The sequence below is a fragment of the Aquila chrysaetos genome, chromosome 9, assembly GCF_900496995.4.
Source record: "Aquila chrysaetos chrysaetos chromosome 9, bAquChr1.4, whole genome shotgun sequence".
In the NCBI taxonomy this organism is placed as follows: Eukaryota; Metazoa; Chordata; class Aves; order Accipitriformes; family Accipitridae; genus Aquila; species Aquila chrysaetos.
The window spans coordinates 43,496,207-43,520,609 of NC_044012.1; the positions used below are offsets into that span (position 1 = coordinate 43,496,207).

General features: G+C 50.9%; 1 protein-coding gene across 5 annotated transcripts; it reads left to right on the forward strand.

Annotated features, from left to right (window-relative positions):
* Window positions 1–983: 983 nt before the first annotated feature.
* EWSR1 (EWS RNA binding protein 1) lies at window positions 984–23,881 on the forward strand. Of its 5 annotated transcripts, none has more exons than XM_030024439.1 (18): window positions 984–1,083; window positions 4,201–4,237; window positions 4,487–4,538; window positions 6,911–7,034; window positions 7,500–7,517; window positions 12,562–12,748; window positions 14,147–14,314; window positions 15,048–15,262; window positions 15,813–15,993; window positions 18,827–18,864; window positions 19,401–19,433; window positions 20,362–20,480; window positions 21,062–21,191; window positions 21,600–21,722; window positions 21,817–21,994; window positions 22,398–22,495; window positions 22,989–23,259; window positions 23,474–23,881. In XM_030024439.1, the coding sequence occupies exons 1-18, from the start codon at window positions 1,008–1,010 to the stop codon at window positions 23,511–23,513; spliced, it is 2,088 nt and encodes a 695-aa protein (XP_029880299.1). In that variant the 5' UTR covers window positions 984–1,007; the 3' UTR covers window positions 23,514–23,881. The 5 variants fall into 5 exon arrangements, with proteins under 5 accessions (XP_029880299.1, XP_029880300.1, XP_029880301.1 ...); XM_030024440.1 differs by having other exon boundaries at window positions 18,830–18,864; XM_030024441.1 differs by lacking the exon at window positions 7,500–7,517.
* The last annotated feature ends 522 nt before the right edge of the window (window positions 23,882–24,403 follow it).

Consider the following 24,403-nt stretch of genomic DNA (forward strand, 5'->3'; position numbering starts at 1 on the left):
GATGCCACCCGTGGGACACCCACGCACACCATGCCACCCATGGGACACCCACCCATGCGATGCCACCCGTGGGACACCCGCCCATGCGATGCCACCCGTGGGACACCTACCCACGCCATGCCACCCGTGGGACACCCCCCTACGCCACACCACCCGCGGGACACCCTCCCGCGCCACGCAGGCGTTGCGGGACCCGCCGCAGCCCCCCCAGCACGCGCTGGGGCAGCAGCCGCAGGCAGGGTGGCACAGGGTGCGGGGGGGGGACGCGTGGGGTGGCAGCCGCCGGGGTCTGCCTGCATCCCCACCCGTGGCCTCACGGGACAACACCGCTAGCGTCGTGGCGGGGGTGAGGTCACGCGCGGCGTCACGGGCGACGTCGCCGCGTCACGCTCGCATCGCGGCATCGCGCGGGCAGCGCGCAACGCCAGGCGCGGCGCGGGATCCCACGCGGCGCCCGGCTTGGCCTGCGGCGTCGCTTGCTAGCGAGTGACGCGTGACGCCTGGCGACGGTCATGCGCAGCCCGTGGCGTCACTTGCCGGCGCGTGACGTCAGGCGACGATATTGCACCGCGGCGTGCCGTCGGGCACTGGCGGCACGTGCCGCGCGTGGCGCCGCTTGCTGGCGCGTGACGTCAGGAGCGACCCGGCGCACGGCCGCTGCCGCGTGACGCCCGGCGATGACATCACGCCGCCGCAGCCCCGCCCACCGCTCCGCCTCCCGACCCCAACGGCTCTTGCGCGACGGTCCCTAACGGCCGCGGGCCGTACCATCCCGCCGTCCAGGCGGGGGGGCGGGAGGGGGTGGGGGAGAGCGCCCAGCGCCGCGGGAGAACCGCCCTCCCGGGAAAAGGCCGCTGCGGCGCGGGGCGGTCCCGGTTCTCCGCGGAGGGCGGGGACCGTGGGGAAGGGCGGCGTGGCGGGGCGGGACGAGGCGAGCCCTCGGTACTCTCCCGGCCGCGGGCCCCGCCGCCGCCGCCGTGGTACGGCCCGCCGGGGCAGGGCAGCGCATGCGCATTGCGGGGCGGCGGCGGCGGCCGGACGTTGGGAGCGCGGAGGAGGAAGGCGAGAAAATGGCGTCGACGGGTAAGCGGGGCCGGGGGGGGGGTCGGGTCGGGTCGGGCCGGGGTGTACCGCCGGGGCCGCCTCGGCGGAGAGCGGCTGAAGCCGGACCGGCCTCCCGCGCCGGCGCCCGTCAGGACAGACTGAGCCCGGGGCCGGGGCCGGGGCCGCCCGGGCTGAGGGGAACGCCTCGGGGCCGGGCCGCGGCCCTGTCACGGCGGGGCGAGGCGAGGCGCCGGGCCCCCCGCGTTGTGGTAGACGGGCTCCATCCCGGCTGGGCTGCGGGCTTCGTGGCCGTCCTGACCCCCGCCCAGCCCGTCACCGCTCCGGTGCCTCCCTGGGGTCGCCGTGCCCAGATGATCCCACCTCGGCATTTGTTAAAGGGTTGTTTGCGATAGTGGATCCTCGGTGCTCCAGCGCCGGAAGATTCTTTTGAGTTACGCTTTTTCGGGAGATCCTTGCCCTTACTGAAGGCTTCCTCTGTGCCTTCGGCTTTTCTGGTGGCTATTCAGGAGGATTTCTGGTGCAAATGTAATTTCTTTGAATAAAACCAATGAAGCATCGTAGGAGGAGACATGCTTTTACACGAGGGCTCCAGCTGGATGCAAATAGGTCAAAACTGAGACTTGCCAACCACGGCAACACCAGCCTTAAAGTAGCCTTAAAGCCCAGCAGCCAAAGGTCGGAGCTCTCCGCAGAGGAAAATGTCATAAGCCACGGAGTGTGAGGCAATATGACTAATATCACCTTGGAGAAGTTAAAAAAAAAAAGTTACTAAAGAAACACGTGCCAATGGAATTGTCAAAATGGGGTTTAAAAATACAGCTGTCTTTCCGCTTAATACATGGAAATGTTCTTCCGTGGGAGCTGCTGTTTTCGGCTGCGCTATTGTGCTCTTGAGCCTCGTGAAATAGAAGGATGAAGATTAATTTCCCACTGGACATAAAGGCTAGGAGATGGTTTTAACTAAATGAACCATAATACTTTTTTTTTAATGTTTTGCGTTAATCTGAATTTGAGCAAATTAGAAGAGAGGGATTACTGGAGACAATTTGCAAATTCAACACCTGGAATTAATCCTGCAAAGGGGAAAATGTCACGTCTAGGTAGGGCTGGGGGAAGGCTGTAAGAAGGGATGTGTGATGGGTGTTTAACTGAAGACTCTGTGCGTAGCTCGAGGCCCCGGCAGCTCTTCGGGAGGGTGGTAGTTTGCTGGGGGTCTACCAGCGAGGGATGGTGGTTGGGGAGATCCGTGCTTAGCAGCCTGGCTGGTTTTTAACAGCTGGAGGACTGTGGTAACCCGACGGGGTGCGGAAAATGAGAATTAAATGAGGAGTAGGGAAGTTTCGGTGGTTGGAGGGTAAACAGGCTTGGGAAAGAAGAGGCAGGGGTGAAGGGCAGTGTACGGTGAAATGGGGGGGAGGATTGAGGGGTGTTGGTAAAAGGAGGCAGTGGGAGAGGGAAGATGGATGTGGGGGAATGGGCATTCATGTTCTTTAACACTCAGGATTTAGCAGAGCTTAGAGCCACATGTAAACTGAAAAAAAAAAAAAGAGCAGCGATCCTGAATTTAACAAGCTAGATTTTTCAATGTTAGACATGACAAACCGTAAGGAAAGCAGGAGTGGTGCCAAAGTAGTTTAACAACTTGTGCGGTGCATCTCAGGAGCGTGGAAGACTTTGGATAGCAGTTCAGCGTCTTCTTATTGTGCGCGGTATTTCAGGCATCTTCCTTGTGTACTCGTACTGATTCCTGCGCTCTGGTGCAAGGTCAAAGTAATTAATATCTGTCAAAAATCACTCCCAGAGTCACAGCACTTCCTTTCCTTGTCCATCAACTCACACCCCAGGGTCTGAGCTCCGGCATCAGCTGAGGGAAATGCAAAAGGAGGAAAAGCCATAAGCTCACATAGAGGGGTTAGGAGGAGGGGAGGAAAGCTTTATTAGGGATGAATCTGTGGCCTCAAGAAACAGGAGGTTCTGGTGTGTGCAAAGAGTATTTTCAAAATGATTCCTGGAGCTCCGTCACCTTCAGTTGTGAACAAAGCGATGAAGGCGTTAAAGCAGTCCTTACAACCTAGGGATAAATGAAGGCAGTAGGAAGTTGTCAGCCGGGTTCCTCAGATTCACTAGTTAGTTTTCTAACTGAGATCAGCGTACCCCGAGGTGTGATCGCGATAGAAACACTGAAACCTCTTCCTGCAGAGGACTGTCTGGCTCTGCCTGAGAAAAGCTATACTAACGTCCAGCTTCTGCCTCCAGCTCAGTCAGATGCCATGGCCTGAGCGGCAGATGCAAGCAAGGTCTGGACTCATTCCTGATCTCTGTCCTCGGGACTTCTCTGGTCCCAGCAGAGCTGGAATCTGGCTGGCAAGGTCTGGCCTAAGTGGTGAATTCATCGTTTGCTCTAGAATTTTGGATGGGAACTGGAGTTGCTTGGTGACTTTGAGTGAAAACATACATTTAGGAGCTGTAATCATTTCAAATATAGCCTTGTAATTGCCATGTGGACGCATTTTCCATTCCCACCAGCAAACCGGTTCAGCGTAGATTTTTCTGCTTGAATTTTCAGGATTTCGGTTCTCCTCTAAATCATGGTATTGGTGTGAATCGGGGCTTTGGGGAAGGAATTATGGCCAGCTGCCCATCTCAGACCCTGCCAGGGGACAGGTGTTAGAACTTTCCAGCCATTTGTTTGTGTCCTTGAAAGTTAAATAGAAAGAGTGAAGTGTGGTGGTTTCCGCAGACCCAAAAGCTTGCAACCTGGCCCTTTGAAACCAGGGTGGGGGGTTTGTAAGTGTCAGCCCCAGTGTTTCCTTTGTTCCAAAACAAAACACCCTCCTGCCAGCCCCCTTGGGTGTCATCCAAGGTGGCAGTTAAATTAAAGTAGGGTCATTTGAGATCAAAGTTGCTGCTGCAAACAGCAGTAACAATGAAGGGAAGAGAGGTTTTTGTTTCCTTCAAAAAGACTGAAAAAGTGCATTTACCTTGCACTCTTTTGAAACTGGATTTCCAGCGGTTTATAGCAGTTCTTTCAAGCTGCGGGAGGAAATTCCAGCTGCTGTGCTCTTACACTGTTAATTTTGTTAAGCCTTTGTCAACCTTTTTTTCCTTTTTTTTTTTTTTTTTTTTTTCTTGTAGATTATAGTACCTATAGCCAAGCTGCAGCTCAGCAGGGGTAAGTAGCATTATGGTCTTATCCTCTCTGTTTTAAAAAGATGTAACACAAGTATATAATAATTGTGGTTTAGTCTTAACTCGGGTACGTTTGTAAATCCTGTGGTTTTCCTTTAGCTTTTAGATTTTGTATTGCCATAGTATTTCAGCGGAACTCATTTAGATATGTGAAAATTGTCTTGTGATACATGTTTCGTGCAAGTCAGAAATACGGGGATGCATGATAAATGTTTTCAAATTCATTTTACAGCTACAGCGCATATGCACCTCAGCCAGCTCAAGGATATGCACAGACCACCCAGGTAAAACACAGGACAGTTTTATAATTGCTGCTGAATCACGTGTCTTCCAGTAAACTACACGGGGCTCTGCCAGCCACAAAAAACACTGAGCGGCAACATCAAAATCTGTCATTAAAAGTTGTCTTGTAGCTTCCCACACAGCCCAAACTGCTTTCTTAAAGTGAAAACAACCTAAACGTCCAAGGAGCCTCAACAGTCCCCTTCTTTGTTAATATATCCGAGTCTAAGGTGGTTGTTGTTGAGAGGATTATAAAAGCCTAATTCTCGGTGGATGTTTGACACCACCATGTTGGTGGGTGTTTTACTCAGTGGTATAGGAAATAAAAACCTAAAAAAAAAAGGGTGGGGGGAATTGCCATTTCTGAGATTGCAGCAGTTGGACAAAGAAGGAAGAGGGAATAGATTTTTTCATGGAGGTATTGTTGCTGAAACTGTTAGTACTTTCAGTTGGCTAGACTACAAAATGATGGTGATCTTTAAGAGATGAATTAAACCATGCTTATTTGTAATCCTTAGAATTCAAGTTACTGAAAACACATTTGTGTACACACTCCAAGTATGTTTTCAAAGGTAAATTTTTGTCCTCAAAAAGTGGTGTAGGTTAATTTCCCTCGCCTCTCCAGAGAGGTTTTTGAAGGGAAAATCCTGCTGCCCAAGAGTATGTCTGCATTACGGAGATAAAAACCACCATATTGTTGTGTTGGAGCATTACTGAGCAGCTTTTAATTGGTTAATTCTGGTTGTGGCAACAGCCTGGCTTTGGTGCTGCAGGGCTGAGCAGGAGCTACCTTCCTGTGCCCGCTCAGGCTGCCTGTGCCACGCTGCCTGCTGCTGCCTGCGCTGGCCAGTCCGAGGCAGGCGAGGCTGCTTGAATACTGCGCTCGCTTGTTCCTGCAGCAGGGTAAGATGGCCCTTTGTCAAAAATGTCAGTGTTACAGGAGGAGCGCAGGCTCAGTCTGGGCATTTGGGCCAGCTTAAATGAAGGTGACGGTAACTTTTATTTTGATAAGTATTTTGAGACAGAACAATTGGAAGAACTGCTGCCAAACATGCAGGTTACATGGAAGGACAAGTGTAAGCATACTGGCAAGTGTAAGAACAGAAGGCCTCAGCAACATCCTCTAGCGTGAGACTAAGACAACTAACCAACTAAACTCAGCTGTAGGCAAATAGCCATGGGTGGTTTGCAGCGTTTTCTGCCTCTTGATGTAGTGAGCTTCCACAGACAGTGACATATTCAATCCGCTCAAGGTTTTTCAACTCTTGGTTAAGATCTGTGGCTTGAGTGCAGGGAGGCTGGCTCACCAGTAAAACAGGCTTAGACCCCAGAAGGCGTTTAAGTTCCAGGCTCCCCCAGGAGTCAGTAAATCCCTTTGAGAATCTGGATGTTAAGGCTGTCATGTCGCTTCGTGAGCTGTAACTAGAGTTTTGTCCTAAACCAAACTGCTGGCCGCACAAAGCTGTTGGAAGTTAGCTGGTGCCTGAAGTTTGAGCCGGCTGGTCTGTGGCACGGGGCTGAGGTAGCTCTTTAGCTGGTAAAACTGCAGCGCCAGCAGCTCCATGCTAATCCAGCCACGCTGCGCTGCCGATTGGATTGCCATGTCTGAGGAGTTGCTTTGTGGTGCTGTCTTCAGGATTGAGCCAGACGATGGGCAGAAGTGGTCCTTTAGTGATAGTCTAGACTTGAAAATGAGCTCCAGGCAAGGTGCGAGTTGAGAGCTGATCTCTCGCTGAAAGCAAAGGCACCAGGACGGGAGTGGCTGTAGTCGGCATAGTTTGGTGATGGCAAGCCCTTGGATGCTCCTGCTGATCCCGTCCTTGGATGCCTACATAAACTCCTATTTTTCAAACTATTGGCTGGTGGATATGAAGAATACTCAGAATAACTTCACTGAAACCTTAAATAGGTTTCTTCTAGTGAACACTAAAGCAGTTTCAATCGACGTGTAAGTAATCGACGTGTTTTACTTCATACAGTTCTGCCCTCTGAGTAGTCCCCTTCCCTGTGTTTCAGGCTAGTCCTTGGGAGGTACCTGTGAGTGTTGGTGGGTGCCCAGGCAGTTATGAGGAGCTGGATGGTTTCCTGTTTTGCTTTACGTAAAGCAGAGGTGTGTTGTGAAAATGTAAGAGGCTGTCCCTGCGGTCCTGGCATTGAAAAACTGCATTTGTAACTTCATTGCAGATCTGAACCGAAATTTGCAGTAGCGCCCAAACTTTCACAGTAGCCTTGGCTTGACTCTGATTGCTTTCAGTACATCAGGTAACACAGATCCCCCAGTCTGTGTACATCACTGAAACAGTCTGTGTGTATCTCTGCAACACCTGTGAGTCGCTTCTGTTCATGAATTAAATTGGTATCCTCTTTGGAGCAGACATATGGGCAACAGAGTTACGGAACCTATGGACAACCCACCGACGTCAGCTACACACAGCCCCAGACGACTGCGACGTACGGGCAGACTGCGTATGCGACATCCTACGGGCAGCCTCCTACTGGTAAGAGCCCCCATGCGTGCAAGGCTTGACTTATCCTGGGGAGAGAGTTGAGCTCGAGTCTGCATTGGGGAACTCTGGCCCAGACCATACTGAATTACTCTGGGCAGCTCTGATGTGGAAAGGGCTTCCTTCCTCAAGAGCCTGCCTTGAGCAAAGGGCAGTTTAAAATGATGCGAAGATGTGGGTGGGCTGAGAACGAGTAAATAAACGTGCCCATTTAATTTTTCAGGGAACGTTTTGGGTGCTGGTTCATGCTGTTGGAACTAAGCATGGCTGCAGAGCGTACTGTGCTTAGAGCAAAGCAAATGCAAGCTGCACAGCAGCGTTCCCTGGGAGTGTGTACTCTGGCTGCTCTTGAGAACCGGTGTCCTCAGCACTTCGGTTGCCTGAAAATCAAATCAGTAGAAGTGATGTATGCCTGTTCTGATAGTGTACCCTCTACTTTTTGTCTTGTGCTTCCCACAGTAGAAGGGACCAGTACAGGTTTGACTATCCTGCTCAATCTTGCATGGAAAATGCTGTCTCATCCTGTCTAAACTTGTGGTGTTAACCCTTTAGGTGTCACTTGGTTTTAGCACTAAAAAAGTCCAGCAGCAGAGCGCACACACACAATGACAGTAAGAATTTGCTAGGCTGCAGTGCTGTTTGCCATCTCCACATCTCTGTAAAGTCTCCAAGTGGCGTACTTTATGGATAAAACTTCCTGAGCACTAATGACAGCCATGCTGAGACATTTCAGGTGAATCTAACCCCATTGTCCTACCATTTCCTAAAGGGTAAACAGCATGGTTAGACACGTCCGGACGTCCTGACAACCACCTTTGCATGTTCCATGTTGTCTTTGGATTTCCAGTGCAGACGCATACGTCACATGTTCATTAATGCGCTGTAAACTATTCCAACGTGTGCTCTTCGAACTGGAGTTTGTACATACGAGTGTCTTAATGTCTGAAAGAAACTATTGAGACATCGTTCAATTCTGGTATATTTGGACTGAATATTCAGGAGACTGAAAAAGAAAGCAAATTTTCCTCCAAGTAATGCCTTGGGTACCATTTTCTGCAGATTCATCCTTTGCTATGAGAGACATTGTAAACATCTATTAGAGTGGGAGCTTTCTTAAATACTTCCCAAAGCAAGGGAATACCAGGAGAGACAGGCAATGGGGTATCTGGCCACAGAAGCCATTGAGAAATGCTTCACAAGGAGGAGGTGGAGAGAAAATGTTAACCTGTAGTCTGTCCACTTACATGGCACTTAAAATATTTAACATCTTTACATGGATAAGGAAAATTTCTGCCTGGCAGTTAGCGCATGTCCTGCAGAATGAGAGCCAGTACCCTTTAGCCTGTGTCACTGCAGGCTATCTGCAGGTTTTTTTCCTTTAATTTAGTATATGGACATAAAATGGCAGCAAAAAGGATTTGTGGACTCCCAAAATTCCTTTCTTTGAAATGTTTGAGTCCCTTATTACGGACTCCAGTCCTGCAGCAGTCCCAGGAAGCTGCACTGTTCATGTTTTTGCTAGTCCCTTAAGAGTATATTTGCTGGAGGAATAATAATACTAGGCATCTTTTCCGCACAGCTTTTTTTTTTTTTAGGCAAAAATCTTGATTTTCTTTTCATTAAAAAAAAAAGAAAACTCGGGAAGTGGTCAAGCAAAAGATCATATCAGGCTTTCAGGTACGATTTGCCTCAATCCCTGTAGCACTGGTCTGTGGCAGAACTGTTGATGTTACTCTCCAGGCAGAGTGCCAGGTTGTATTTATTCTTCCTACACCTGCCTCTCCTTGAGGAGCCAGAGCTGTGCAAAGAGACTGATAGTGCTTAAAGCCTGTCTCCCTCTCTCCATCTTTGCCTTTCATACTAAATAAAGCCTGGGCTGTTGCCTGGGGCATACATCTTTATGCCCTAAGAGATGTGCAATTTTTATGGTTGAATCTCAATTTATTTTTCCTAGGCATTGCGTTTTTGTAGCAGAGGGATGTCTGCAATTACTTAAAAGCAAGGTGCCTTTTTTTGTCTTTAACAGCCTATTTTGGGGGTAAGGTGCCATTGTGGTCAGGGAAATTCAAATCCTGTGCAGATACAGCCTGTCGGGACTCTGCAGGAACAGCAGAGACAGTTCCTCTGCATCGCCTCAGAGCCTCAGCTGAGGTCTGTTTCAGCCTGGCCGGGGACCTTTCTGTCCCAAGCACTCTGCCATCCAGCCTTGCACTGACTCCTGGGCCGCCTGAGGTGAGAGTTACTGCCCAGGTTGGGCTTCCTCCCAGAAGGCTTCTTCCCCGAGACTGTAGGAAAAGGAGTCTTGGAGTTGCCCCGTTGGTTTACTACGGAGAAGAGGGGTTTGGGAGCCTGCGGGCTCCTCAGCAGCTCCCTGGATGCTAGCTGGATTAGGGGATTAATCGGCACCATCAGAGCGGTGGTCATGGTTTGCTCTTTAATCACTGTGGTGTATAAGCATGAATTACAAGAGTAGATAAAGAGCTGCATCTGTTAGGGTTATTGGCTTTCTAACAATGTTGTTTGGGGGCAAAGACATTATTTCAAATGTTCAAGTATGAATGTCCCTTAAGTAGCTAAGTGGGAATTACTCTCTAAAGACAGCCAGCCCCCACTTCTCTTTTTACCTGTGAAATTTAGGGTTATGTATATTTTAAGTTTCTATTGTATTTAGAGTTTGAAATTCACCCACCCATAGCTGTCTTGGCTACCACAATAATCTGTTTTACCAGAATAGAGCAGAGAGGTGGTAGCCTCTGCGTCCCCTTCTCCAGACCCTCACTGGTAGAAGATAATGCATGCCAAACAGGAGTCGGCTCTCGCTGGGCACGCAGACCCCGTGGGTAGCTTTTAATACTGCTTGCATCAGAGAGAAGCCTTCAAAAACTGCTGCTAGCTGACATGAAGCCTGCTTATTTCAGAATAAATCTCTTTGAATCCAGTATTTTCAGTTGATGTTCTCTGAGGACCAAATCCTGCAAGCTTCCCCTCCGCCTGAAGAATTCCTAGACTTCAATAAGGGTTTTGCTTGCAGGCTTGGATACTTTGAGAGGAAACTGAGCCACGTAACTGGACATCTTAAGCAGGTTATCAAAGTTCTTCTGTTACCTTTTTCTTACAGTAGCTGTTCTGCAGACTCGCCGTTTATCTTACTAACTGGTGGGGGGAGGAGAGAGAAGTGATGTAATGTAAATGCCCCCCTCAAAAACACAGCTCTTGAGGATTTTCAGAGTACCTAAACTAAGTTGTTGAAATGAAAATTTAGACCAGTGGGATGTTAAATCACTGCCTTTTCTTTCTTTGGTACAAACCCTTCCTGCTGAGCGCACTTGCACAAGGGGAAATGCTCCATCTAGAGCTGAAGCCTTAAAATTCAGGATTTTTTTTTCCTCCCTTTTATTCTATTGACTGCAGAGCCAGGTGTCAGCAAACCTGCTTGCTCGCTTGATTCGAGAGGTTAGTGCTGCCAGTAACAGTACCGAGAGAGGGGGCCCAGATGTGGGAGGACCACCCTGTGGCTCCGAGTCTGACGAGAACAGCCCAGGGCAAGGCTGTGGCTTCAGCAGCACTTACTGCAGGCTGTACTTATGCAAACAGCAGGCTTTTTTAGTATGTGGTCAGGCTTCGACCAGTTAAAATAAGGATTCATTTAACTTCTGGTGTCGTTGCTCTGTGGAAATGCTGTGGTAGCTCACATTGAAGCATTTGGACTGTTTAAATTTGTCCGAGGCTCTAAAAATCATGCTCATTTTATCCTGTTCGACATCATCCCATTCACCCTTCTCAGCAACGCTCAGAACAGGACTTTGCTTTTCAGAGAACCTCTCAGCAAAAAGGAATAATGACCATGAAAACTGATTTGCTAGTGATTCATGCAAGTTACTTCCCAGTGCGAGACCAGCTTGCTCTCTGGCTTTGATGTTTCCAGGTTGGCAGCCCTGCAATGTGGAAGCCAGCCTGTGGTGTTGAGCAGGAGGGTGGTAGTGTGACAAGTGTGGGGGGCCCAGGGCAGGAGGAATGAGGCTTGTGGGAGCGGGCAGGGGCTTTTAGGCTAGCTGTTTGCAGGTGACAAGAGCGGACAGGCTTGTGTCCCCTTGGAGCCCCTTCATCAGGATCCTGAGCCTAACCAGAAAGCTTGAGAGCAATGCTAGGGACAGAAAGCTGAAGATTTTTTTTTTTTTTTTTTTTTTTTTTAAACTAAATGTGCTGTGCAAACTTCCTCCTTACACTTCTCTTCCTCTTTACTTGCTGATTCAGAGGGCCAGTGGGAAGGGTCCTGATTTTGTAGCAGGAACAGCGAGATGTGGAAGTACCACAGTGCTTTGTGAGGGCACACAATATTCTGCTGGAAGTACATTTGTTTTGCAAATTAGGGAATTGAAATAAAAAGCTACAGCACAATTTGCCTAAAATGCTGTATAATTAGAAGGAAGAGTATGTCACAAGTGTCCTATGTTTATTAAAAATAAGAAGTGATGGAGAAGCTGTTATCTTAACTGATGCAGTTCAGATCACATCAGTAAGACAGACACCAGTTGGCTGCTCTGTGGCAATCGATGTTTTATATTTTTAGTAAGTCAGCTTTTGCTAACAAAATTTTTAATTGATGTTTTTTAATGTAAGTCTCCATTTCATAATTTGAAAACCTGCTCACAAGGTTCCTAACTATAAAAAGCCACTGTGTTAGTACTGGGTTTACAGTTCACCTTTGTGACAAGCCAAATGGTTGGCTAAATTATACAGTGGTGGCCACTGGAAAGACTAATTTAAATGGAGCTGGTTTGGGATCTTGGATATTCTTGTAAAATTGTTCAGAAATAAATGTCTGAGCTCTGAGTTTTCTACCTGAAACAAACTGAAATTCTAAGAAAAGCGAAGGTACATAAAACATCAGGAGCTACCTTATGTGTCTTTCTTGACCTTTCTCTTAAGTTAAAGCAAATGTAAAGTGCTTTTCTTTTGTTTCCAGAATTACTGATTTAAAATAAGACTTCATAAATGGCTCAAAAAGACTTGTCAAGTCAGCCTGGTGCCATTTTGTGCTTTTATTTTTCAAAAAAGCTGAAAGGATGGGACTGTACTTCTTAAATCAATTGGATTTCTTTTACTTTGACTAAACAGGAGCTTTGTTTAGTCTTCCTGTGTTCAGAAGACGCTGCATGCCTCAGCTTGCCCTGTGTGCGCTTTATTACATTAGCCATGAGCTTCGGTAGCTGTAAACAAACAGCCTTTGGATGCTGATTGAAGGGTGGCTTCCAGAAAGCTCCTTGGAGCGTGTTTTTTGGATGGTGAGGGTAGAACTGGGGCTGTAGGCTGAGGCTTCCCGGGGCAGGGGGTTTCTCTGAGGAAAGCAAAGGGGCAGCATGGGTTAGTTCACCATTTTCAGGTTATCTGTGATATTTTTGCAGTGGTAAAATCAGTGCTGTACCCGCGGTCTGATAAACCATCAACAGAAGCGCAATAGTCTGAAACGTGGCGAGCGAAGGTCGCCAAACTAATCTGATGATGCTGTCGTCTGTTCTAGGTTATACCACCCCGACTGCCCCCCCAGCGTACAGTCAGCCCGTCCAGGGGTATGGCACAGCCGCCTACGATACTAGCACCGCTACGGTTACCACCACCCAGGCTTCCTACGCAGCACCGTCCGCTTACGGCACCCAGCCCGCCTACCCAGCCTACGGGCAGCAGCCAGCAGCATCTGCTCCCACAAGGTAACATCTGGTTCCTCTCTTCCTCCTAAGGCTGCGTTTGCCCTGCTGTCGGGGAGAGCCCCAGCACACCACCAGCTGAACTGGGGCCCCCTGGTTTTGCTTACACCTTTTCGCTGCCCGTTGCGCTTGAGCTTTGCTCTTGCTGCATCCGATCCCATCGCGTTTCAGGGCCGGGGGAAGCTGCGTAGGTAGGTTCTGCTCTGGCACGGTGAGTCAGCACTGTTACTGGGAGATGAGGAGAGCAACCAAGCAGCAAAAATGGGCTCTTGACTCACGATGTAGAACAGAAAATGGACCAGTCTGATCTGATCTTGAGTCACGGGGTCAGGCAGGGTACTGTTACGTACTGTGACTTCTTGAGTGGATGCACATGCTGTAGACAATTTCCTTTTTAAATCTCTTATGTCTGGGCACTGCCAATAGTATAGTTAGTTTAATTGTTTGCTCAGGGTATGAAAGATTTAGAATACATCATGGAAACTTGTTTAGTAGTGAGTAAAAACTGCTTTATTCGTTCACCTGATGTTTGTAGCCACCACTCCAGTAAGGAAAGGCGGAGCTTGGCACAGCTCTGTATCTGTCCGATTACACTTTTAAGGATGAATCCTGACATCATTTAAAATAATTTTTCCCAGCTTGTACAACAAAAGTAGCTTAACTCTTTATACTCTGCTCTGATAAACACTTAGAGATTATAAACGGTATGGGACAAATATAAAAGAAGGGAGAATGCGAATCACATGCAAAGGGTTCTCTTTATTTTCAGGCCTTGAGAGTTAATACTAAACGTAGAATCACAGTATAGTTTGGGTTGGAAGGGACCTTTAAAGGTCATCTAGTCCAACCCCCAACATCCTTTCCCTTTCATCAGATAACATATATGGGGCAATATCTGCTTGCACTGGATTCTGAACCAGACAATGGTGCATTTAACTGACAACGTGTCTGGCTGCTTTTGAGCTCGTCGTTTCCAAGCGTTGTGCAAAACTAGCTCGAGCGGAGGGGTAGTGCTGCTGACCACTTTCCTGGCCATGTCACATCCTTGACTCCGTTCTAGAGCCAAAGTCTAAATCCCTGGCCTTCAGTTTCGTAATGCAGCTGGTGAACAGAAACTGTAGTGCTCTGTGCTCTCTGTTCAGGGTGCTGCCTGGGCCTTTCCTGATGGCAGGGCAGTGTGCAAATACCCAGTCAGCAAGTGCTAAAATGTTTAGTGTTTAATGAGCATATATTAGCTGCTGCTAGAGTGACTGACACCGATGCGGTGCCAGCTTGTAATGCTACCCAAAGAAATAAATAGGTAGTGCTGTTCATTCCTGGGGGGGGATCTGAGCGCCTTCGCTGCTACCAGAGGTGGGGGTTTGCACCAATGTTTCCTTCTTGTTCAATGTTGCTCTGTAGACCCCAGGATGGCAGCAAACCAGCAGAGACCAGCCAGCCGCAATCGAGTACAACAGGCTACAGCCAGCCCAGCCTAGGGTATGGACAGAGCAACTACAGCTATCCTCAGGTGCCTGCCAGCTACCCTATGCAGCCGGTCACTGCGCCTCCCTCCTATCCTCCTACCAGGTAACTCTCCCAGCAGGGTAAGCCTCATGCAGCTGCCCTGAGAACTTTCAGGTTAGCTTGGGCAAAAGGGTTTTTCTCAAGGGATTTTAAACAGATGTAAAAGGAAGTTTGGTGTCCTGGGGAGGAGGGAGGTGTGGTTCTTGTTGGTGTACTTCTGTCGTAGGGAAGATGAGGCTATGATTGAGTGCATGAGTGTCTCTGCGTACGCACCTGCAGTAGCAAGATGTAAGGATGACAGATGTTTTTAAGAAATTTCCTAGATATAGTGACCTTTTGCTGTGTCCTTACACATGGCTTTGAGGAGGGGCTCACCTCTTCCCCTCAGGTGTCTTTAATATGCTGATGCTGGCTTCTAAAGTGTATGTTATGAAATTCTTAAAGCCCGAGATGTGCGAGGGGGGACTGTTTTATTATCCATCATCTGAAAATATTTCAGTGCTGAGGCAGAAAGGGAGACTATTTACCTGCATTGCCACTGATTTTTGCCCTGGCACTTCTACCAATAAATTATGACCGGTTGCATGGATTTTGCTTTTAGCAGTCTACCGGGTTTGTTTTGTCTCCTGCCACCAGGCTAGCCTCCATAGGGTGACTTCACCTTTTTAAATGGTTTACAACAGTACATATGGCTCATAATTGCATTACCTTCTAGTGTGAGCCAATTCTGCAGCCTAATGCACATTGCCAGTGAATTGACTCATCTTTCCATCTTTACAATGCTTTTGTCTTCCAGCTATTCCTCCACACAGCCAAGCAGTTACGATCAGAGCACTTACTCCCAGCAGAGCACCTACGGGCAGCAGAGCACCTACGGACAACAGACTAGCTATGGCCAGCAAAGCAGCTACGGGCAGCAGCCGCCGCCGACTAGTTACCCGCCCCAGACGGGATCCTACAGCCAGGCCCCAAGCCAGTACAGCCAGCAGAGCAGCAGTTACGGCCAACAGAGTGAGTGTGCTTAGCAGAGCCACGTGGTTGTGGAGCAAAGGGTCAGTCTCCCTTGCCTTTGCAGGGTAGGCTGCCTCTGAAGCAAGCTTGGCGTTACTTTGGGTCTAAAGCTTGCAGCTGTGTTGAAGGGAGAGCGAACTGTAGCTGGGGTTTGCCCTTTCTCACTGAAAAACGGCTTGCCTGGTGCCATGGCAAATTGCAGTACTCCCCTTGGCGTAGCAAAGGTGACTGGGTCGTTGAAAAACACAGAAGCACAAAATACCGTTGTGGCTGGAGTGGGCAAGACTTGGCGTAAACAATTCTGTTCGGCCAGGTGGCAGTTCTGCAGAGGTCAGCCTGGTAGGGCCTAGCATAAAACTTGATTCTGCAAACGGAAGGCGGCACATCTCTCCTTAAGTTAACGCTGTTGCTGTAAGCGCTGTAGCAACAGCGTGATTGTCACGATTATGTTCTGGTGCTGAAGGCAGGTAAAAGGGCTTAGAAAGGGGGCAGGCAGCTTCGACCACTCTTGTCTGCAGCTCCCTAACATGTTTGTTACAAACTTCCTCAGGCTCATTCCGTCAGGACCATCCTAGCAGCATGAACGTATATGGACAGGAATCCGGAGGCTTTTCAGGCCCGGGAGAGAACCGGAATATGAGCGGCCCTGATAACCGGGGCAGGGGAAGAGGGGGATATGATCGCGGAGGCATGAGCAGAGGTGGGCGGGGAGGAGGACGCGGTGGAATGGGGTAAGAGCAAATCTTTTCTCCTTTTATCTAATTCTGGTTTACCCATAGGATTTGAAATGGAAAGAAGGGACTGAAAGGTTGACATTCCCAACAGTACTTCCATGGGGGACATCTCTGTAGCAGCATTGCTTCTAATCCATGGAAATATTATCCTAGGGGAAATTAGGAGCAGGATCTATTTTTTTTTTGTCCTGCGGCTGGTTGGGCCCCAGGGGGGAATTAGGGGTATTGCTAAACCTGGAACTTTCAGCTCCCTTCGTGGTCACGCAGAGGTGAAATCCTCTGTGGGGTTTAACAGTAACTCTGGATTGAACACACACAAACCTTCCGCCGGGTCCAGGAGTCACTCCCTGTGCCTCAGTAGTGGGGATCTTGACAGTTCAGGTATGTACAAGGCAGAAGCCTCGTGTCAGCCCCGTGTTACGCTGTCAGCCTCTTCACCTTAGCAGCAGCACATGGAGCTGCCCCTGTAAGCGTATGGCTGGGGCAGATTGCTGCTGTCAAAGCCATGACTCTGAGTGGCCAGAACACTTAGAGCTTGGTTGGAGCGTGAAGAAAGACCCCGAGAGAACGTAAAGAGATCTGGCTTGGCGCCCAGGACTGCTCCCCATTGGAGCTTTCAGGTGGTCTAAATCAGTTTGGCCATTTTAACTGATGGCAAAATCTGGTTTGGTAAACCTATGCCTTCAGGTCAGCAGTGTGTCTCCCTGTCTGTGATGTTTGTTTTGATAGAGGCGAGGAAGGAGGACTAATCCCAAAGGCTCCTAAGAGAAGGAAGATGTAGCTTTGTGTGTGTTCCATCCCCTCACACCGTCGTTCAGAGCTATGCAGAGTGTCCCCAGGTGCACACTGGAGATGTGGTGTGGGATGTGCAGTGCTAGCCCTGGTACTTGGCAGGGCAGCCGGAATTGCAGCTTCTCCTCGACAGGCAACTTCTTAAGGTGTTTTACAGCCTGGTGGCAACCGGAGTTTGGCAATCAATAGTCCCATTCTGCATAGCTCTGTCGAAACGAATGGAAGTGGCATGAAATCTTTATCGGAGAAATACAACTACCGGTGTATGGCAATAGAAGAAAAAAGACTGGCTTGTGTTGGAACACATCTGGCTTGAATTGGCTCGAGTGGAACAGAGTTCCATGGTTCTGCATAAAGATTTCACCCATGATGTATTTATCTCTAATGGTTTAAAGTAGATGTAGACACTTGAAATGTCTATCATCACATCTTAAAATTTCTAGCCCCTTTGAAGCTTCTCATGCAAAAGATTTGTCATCTGTGTCTGATTTCACACCCTAATCTGAGCTTAAATTGCATACGTAGTGATTTCCACCTGACTAGACCATTACAAAGGGTCCCCTGCTTTATGGACGTAGACTTTCTGCTGTCCATAGAAAAGGTGGCCTTCCTATGAACGCCAAGGGGCAGGTAGGGGAACTCGGCCCTTCTTAGCATGCTGTGGTGATGGATTTCAGTGTCTCCGGCAGGTAAGGAGCTTGATGTTATTAACGTGCCCTTTTTCATTGACTCAATTATTTTATATTTTCATTGGCTGTTAAACATGGAAACTTTTTAACATGCTTTGTCGCATTTATATGCTACAGGTTACAAAGTGAGAGCCTTGTATACACTTCAATACTTAAAAAGTACCCGTACTCAGTACTCAGCCGGCAGCATAATGAAAAGTGGGACTAGACACGGTGTCCATATGGAGAGGAAAAATATACATAGAATATTTTTAACCAAATGTATTCATTGTATAAATGGAATCCTTCTGTAACTTTGGTAACTGCCTACTTGTTGTTTGGTAATAAAACCAGAGGAGGTATACTACTTTAGAATTGTGTAACGTTAAAAAGTGTAAACGTATATGTTTAAAAAGAGAGACATTACGTAAATGGTGTGTACTTTAACAAAAGGAGGCAAAGCTGCATGCAACAGCTTGAAACTGTGTATTGACGACGTTTTTTTTTCCAGTATTAGAGGTGCAATACTTGCTAGAAAATAAGCGGTGCTCTCCCTCCTCTGCTAGTCTCCTTCCAAACAGCTTTTTGGCTCTCCAAAAAGAGCAAGAAACATCAAAATCCTTTTCAGGTGGCATTTTCCTAATTAACCAGCACTTGAAAGCAGTCTTAGCTGAACGCTTCAGCCAAAGCTTTCGATGAAAGCTGCGGCCGTCAGTTTGCATTGGCACGTGCCGAAATCTGCCATTCTGGTCTGTGTCCACAAAGCTGCACCCCAGGCCTTCGAGCCCCCGCTGTATTCTGTAAGTTCTCCCTCCACAGAGACTTGTTAAATTCAGTAGTGACCTGAATGTATGGCTTTATACCGAGGTTTTTAGCGGAAATGTCATCTGAACTGTGTTGTAGGTATCGCGTATGGTTGTCTCCTACCTTTTTAACTGTTAATGTCAGGGACCCGCGGGCTCGTTTCGCTCTCGTGCTGCGAGAGGCTGAGGGTGCACCTTTATGTACACACGGAGGGGAGGGAGTTGACCAGTCAACGACCCCACGATTTCTCTGAAGCAAAAGCCCAATTTGTAACGCTCGAAAACATTTTTTGCCAAGTATTGCACTGATAATACCCATACAAGTAATGCAAGGGTACCGACAGCAAAGTGGTGTCTAAAACCAGACAAGCAAGGTTGCGTATATGTAAAGGAAATTTGAGCAAGCTGCCCTGAAGAAAGGCATAGTGCCGAGATGAGAGAGAGAGAGACAGATGCATTGTTTGGAGATGTTTAGCCAGTGCCCTTCTTCCCAGTGAGCCGCAGAGGCTCAGAGCGGTACTGGCTTTGTAAAGGGAAAGGCCTTCATTTCTTCGTTTATCCCCCCAGCAGCGCTGGAGAGCGAGGTGGCTTCAATAAGCCTGGTGGTAAGTTTTTGAGCATTACAATGGATAGTGTTAAAAAAAAAAAAAAAAAAAAAAAAAAATTGCAGTCAGTTTTTAGAACAAAGTGTAATTTTTATTAGTTTAAGTGGTTAAAATGACATATGCAACAAGACTGTAATGGGTACTGCCGGCAATGCCTAGGGGTATGCGGTTACAGGACACAGGGTAACTTGGAAGAATTGAGCAACCACTTCTGTAATTTGGGGAAAATAAATGGTTTGGATTTAATAAATTTTTTGTAAAGTAACTTTTTATTAATGAATGTAAAACTGATTGGCCTGGTAGAGCATTAAAAAAAAAAAAGCGTAATAGTGGTTAATGGTTTGAAAGGCTGCTAAAAATAGCAAACCGATCACCAAGTAAAGGTGCATTGCTGATGTTTTTGCAATGCAGGTCAATTTGAGTTTAACCAGCGCCATCGAATGGTGGTTATAAGTAGATAGTATTGTGTGTGTCGGTTCTTCAGCCTGCAAGGCGTGCACTAACACAGCTTCTTATGATTCTTTCCCGACTGGCAGGACACATGGAAGAAGGACCGGACCTTGATTTAGGTAATTGCCAATGACTGCTCGGACTCTCTCCCGAGCTCCCGAAATGGAGACTTCTGCGCTCGTTCTCTGCTCCGGACGAGGGCTGTGGCCGCGGGAGGCGTAGCCCCACGGCGTGCCCTTCTGTAGGAGCACGAGGATGCTCTGCCATTTGCAGTCTCTTTCTGGCCATTTCATTTATTTCTTGATTCCCCGTTCATCCGAACAGTTGGACTGGTGGAAAACAGCCTGCCTTTGTGAGATGCTTACCCTTCTCCGCGGGAACTAGGGGGGCTTTTGGGGGAGCTGCTCTGCGGCCGTTCGGTTCAGCAGAAAGCCCTTTTCAGGCAGCTTTAGCCCGGAGCTCGTATGTGCTGGTCCAGCAGCCTTCTCTTTTGCCACCCCTGGCCTGTCGCCGTGCAGCTCTTTCCTTCCTGTTGCACAGGCGTGTCTGGAAGTTATGCGTCAGCCTTCCAGAATCGGCATGTTGCTGCGGAAAGGGGGGGTTAGCGCAGTTGGGGGGGGGGGGGGGGTGGATGTCCGTGTGGGAGCCCAAAGGACACGATGGTCTTCCTCGCATCTCATCTGGGATGTCTCCCGTTACAACCGAGCGGTTTAACGACGCGGTTCTCCTCGCGCTGGGTGGGTGTGGGTGTCTGTCTGTCTGCAGCGGGAGAAGCAGCCAGGCAGCCGGCGGGAGGCAGGCCAACTCGGCATCTGGGCTCTGCAGCCGGCGCTCAGCAGCGGGGCGCAGCGCGGTCCTGCCGGCCTGCGGCGAGGAGGTGGTGTAGAGCCGCCGCTCGCAGCGCCTGGGTTTTCGTGTCACTTCATAAATACGCTCATTGAGAGCAAAGCTGCAGCTGGCTGAGGGGATGACGTGATGAAAAGTACTCCGTTCTGTTGTATCGCTGCCTTTCCTCTCCCTGCAATGACACCGTGAATTATCTCCTAGGCCCACCTATGGACCCAGATGAGGACTCAGACAACAGCTCAGTTTACGTGCAGGGACTCAATGATAATGTGACCCTGGAGGATCTGGCAGACTTCTTCAAACAGTGTGGTGTTGTCAAGGTGAGGAGGAACACAGGTCGGCCTCCAGCTGGTAGGGCATGGGGGAAAGGGATTGCCCGCCTCCCCCCTGCCTGCACATTGCTCGTCTCCCTTTAGCCCTTCATTTCCAGGAGCTGGCAGGTCTCTGGCTGGTTGGGCAGTAGGATGGCCACAGCCTGGCGTTGCCGTTGACCTGTAGCTCAGGCTTTCCCAAAGAACCTTTGCAGGGTTTCTCCCTCAACAGCGGGATTAGGCTCGTGGAAGCGCCAGCACTTACAGCCGCGGAGGAAGTGTGCCTCTGTGGATCTGCTGCTGGTGGGACGGCGTGACAGCGTGAGGGGTCGGGGTGGCAGGGAGAGCGGAGGAGGATGTGGGGAGGCCTGTCGGGCCAGGCAGCGCTGTTCTGGGCTGGTTCCTTCATTTGTTGGGTTGTTTGGGTGGCAGCTACCACCCATGGTAAGCCAGAGGGCCCCTTTCTTCTGCCACGGAGTTGCCAAAATGAGGCTCGGTTGTGTCAAGTCAAAAGCAGAACAGAGGAGAGTGAGTCCCCGCTCAGCTTATGGGGAGACGTGACTTGAGGTGACATTTTGCTGTCCTGCTAGATGAACAAGAGGACCGGGCAGCCTATGATAAACCTCTACATCGACAAAGAAACGGGCAAGCCGAAAGGAGATGCCACGGTATCTTACGATGACCCGTCTACCGCCAAAACAGCTGTCGAATGGTTTGATGGTGAGTATGCAGGGTGTGTTTTGGGATGCAATGGCTTTGTTCTAGGTTTCAAAACTAAATTCTTGTCCGACCAAAGTCAGTATATCTGTATGTGGAGGATCGTAGCCAGAGGATCTGGGTGGTCAGGCTTTTGCCTAACAAGTTCCTGGGTTTAACTGGAACAGATAAACGTGGTGCTTGGGCTGTGGTTGTCCCTTGGTTGGCCGGGCTTCTGTCACCTGCTGTCTCCTATAGCTAGAGTTTCTCTCAGTCCCGCGGGTGGAATTTTGCCCTCCTGCTGTCTTTGACACTTAAGGAAAATTTTCCGTGTGATGACCGACTGGGTGCGGTTGTGTGTGACACCAGGATCCGGCGAGCGCCGCACACTCGCAGCACAAAGTGATGCTCTTGCCTTTGCATTCCTCCCAGGGAAGGATTTCCAGGGGAGCAAGCTCAAAGTCAGCCTCGCGCGGAAGAAGGGCCCGATGAACAGCATGCGGGGCGGGATGCCCCCACGTGAGCAGCGGGGAATGCCTCCCCCGCTCCGCGGAGGTAACGTCCAGCCCCCCGCAAAGGGCAGCCGAGCTGCGCCCCGTCCTCCGGCCGTGGCCAGCGCCTCCTGGGATTAACGGAACCTTCCTTGCAGGGCCGGGGGGGCCCGGCGGCCCGGGGGGGCCCGGCGGCCCCAGCGGCCCCATGGGCCGGATGGGAGGCAGAGGTGGAGACAGGGGTGGCTTCTCCTCGAGAGGACCGCGGGGATCCAGGGGAAACCCTTCCGGCGGGAGCGTCCAGCACCGGGCCGGCGACTGGCAGTGCCCCAATCCGTAGGTATCCGTATCCCGTGCTGCCCGCGTCTTCGCGGCAGCTCCGCGTGAGGCTGGCACCTCCCTAGTCACTTGTGTGTGGTGACAACGGCCATCTCTTATCTCAGAGCCCCAAAGCGGGGCCCTTTTGTCTGAGGTGCTGGCCGGGACAAATCGGCCTTTCCCAAAATGACTTGCTGGGCCTTCCGAGAAAGTTCCTTTCTCCCGTCCAGAGCAGGGAGGGAGGGCTGGTGTCGCTGCCTGGGGGGCTGCAGCCGAATGAGCAGCCCGGCCGACTTGCTGCAGGTCCTGTTGACCAGCTTTTGCATCTGCTCTCCTGCGAACGGCCACGCAGCGCTTCCGAGTGTTACTGAGCCAGGAATGCCTTCCCTCCCGATCTTTGCTAACTGGTATTTTTGCCCAGGGGATGCGGAAACCAGAACTTCGCCTGGAGAACGGAGTGCAACCAGTGCAAGGCTCCCAAACCAGAAGGGTTTCTTCCACCCCCTTTCCCCCCTCCAGGTATGTGTGTGGAAGAGTTCACGGCGGGGCTGGAGCCCCCCGGGTTTCCAGCGAGCTGCCCCAAGCCCGCTTTGGGGCTCCTCGGGGAGCGGCTCTTTCCAGCCCCAAAAGCTACTGGGGCTTTGTCCCTCCTTGAGCTGCGAAATGGAGGCTGTGCCCTCCGTCTCTCCCACGCTTCCCAGCTCTTCTTGAACTGCCGAGGCTCTTCCTCGGGGCTGTCTTCAGCACTTCTGTTCCCCAAAGCACCGCTTTCACCTCATTAGGCAGCGCCCTCTTAACGAGCCCCGTCTCTCCTGGCTCTGTGCTGGGTGAGGCATGCCTGCCACGCTCCCTTGCAGCCTTGGTTGCCCTCGGGGTTCCCAACAGCTCCTGGACCTTCTCCCGGAGCTGGATGTGCCGGGTTCATCGGGGCAGGGTTTGACGGGCCGGAGGAGCGTCCGGAGCGGGCCGGCTCTCCCTTTGGAGCGCTCTGAGCCTCTTCTCCTCTCCCCAGGCGGAGACCGCGGCAGAGGCGGCCCCGGGGGGATGAGAGGCGGCCGAGGAGGTGGCCTCATGGACCGCGGGGGACCCGGCAGCATGTTCAGAGGTGGCCGCGGTGGAGACAGAGGTGGATTCAGAGGAGGACGGGGTATGGATCGAGGTGGCTACGGAGGAGGTGGCCGGCGAGGAGGAGGAGGACCCGGGGGCCCCCCGGGACCCCTGATGGACCAGATGGGAGGCGGGGGCAGAGGCGGACGGCGTGGAGGACCGGGAAAGATGGACAAGTACGTACTGGGGGGGACGGAGCCTCTACTGGGGAAGGGGCAAACCCCAATGCTCTGTCACTGGGGAAAGGGTGGCACCGGGGCCCTGCTCCTTCCCCCCCCCCCAGCACCCAGGTTGGGTTTGGGTGGTGGGACGAGGACCCTTCCCCAGCCTGGGGTGGGGGGGGGGACACTGGGGCGCCGCGACTGACCCGGCCTCTCCCTCCCCTCGCAGGGGAGAGCACCGCCAGGAGCGCAGAGACCGGCCCTACTAGAGACGGAGCCCGCAGAGCTGCATTTACTACCAGATTTATTTTTTAAACCAGAAAAATGTTTTAAATTTATAATTCCATATTTATAATGTTGGCCACAACATTATGATTATTCCTTGTCTGTACTTTAGTATTTTTCACCGTTTGTGGAGAAACATTAAAACCAAGTTCAACGGTAGCGTGCCGAGTTATCTTTTTTTTTCCCACCCCTTCTTTTAAAAACGGTTGTTTAAGGAAAAACTGACCCCGCGTGCCCCCCCCCCTTGTCGTGAGCATGCTGTGCGCAAACCCCGGGGGCGGCGACGGACTGTAACGATGTTAACGGTTGTGATGGTTTTTTAAAAATAAAATTCCCGATGTTTATAACCGCACCACTTCTGGCCTCTCTTGAGAGCATCCCGGGGGGGGGGGGGGGTGGGACACGGATGGGTCCCTCTCTCCTGCACCTTCGGGGTGGAAGTGCCCCCCTCCCTGCAGCTGCAAGACCCCTCAATGCCCCCCTCCCCTGTGCCTCTGCAGCCCCCCCGGGCTGGAGCAGGGCTGACTGTGCCCCCATCCCTGTGGGGGGAGCCGGCCCCCCCATGCCCACACCCCCTCGGGGTGCAGTCACCCCACTGCAGGCGAGCGGCTGTGCTGCCCTGTGCCTCAGTTTCCCCACCTCCCTCCTCTGCTCGGTCTGCACTCCTGGGAGCGGGGGCCCGATCCTGCCCCCCCCCGGGGTGCTTGGGGTGGGGGGTGTGGGAGTGTGCCCGCCCGCCCCCCCGTGTCACATCACACCCGGGCTGGGGGAGGCAGGGTGTCTGTCGCGCTGTGTCGCTATGTCGCCGTATGTGTCGTATGCCCCCCCCCCGTGTCCGTGTCCCGCGTGTCGGCCCGCCCCCGCCCGCCGTTCC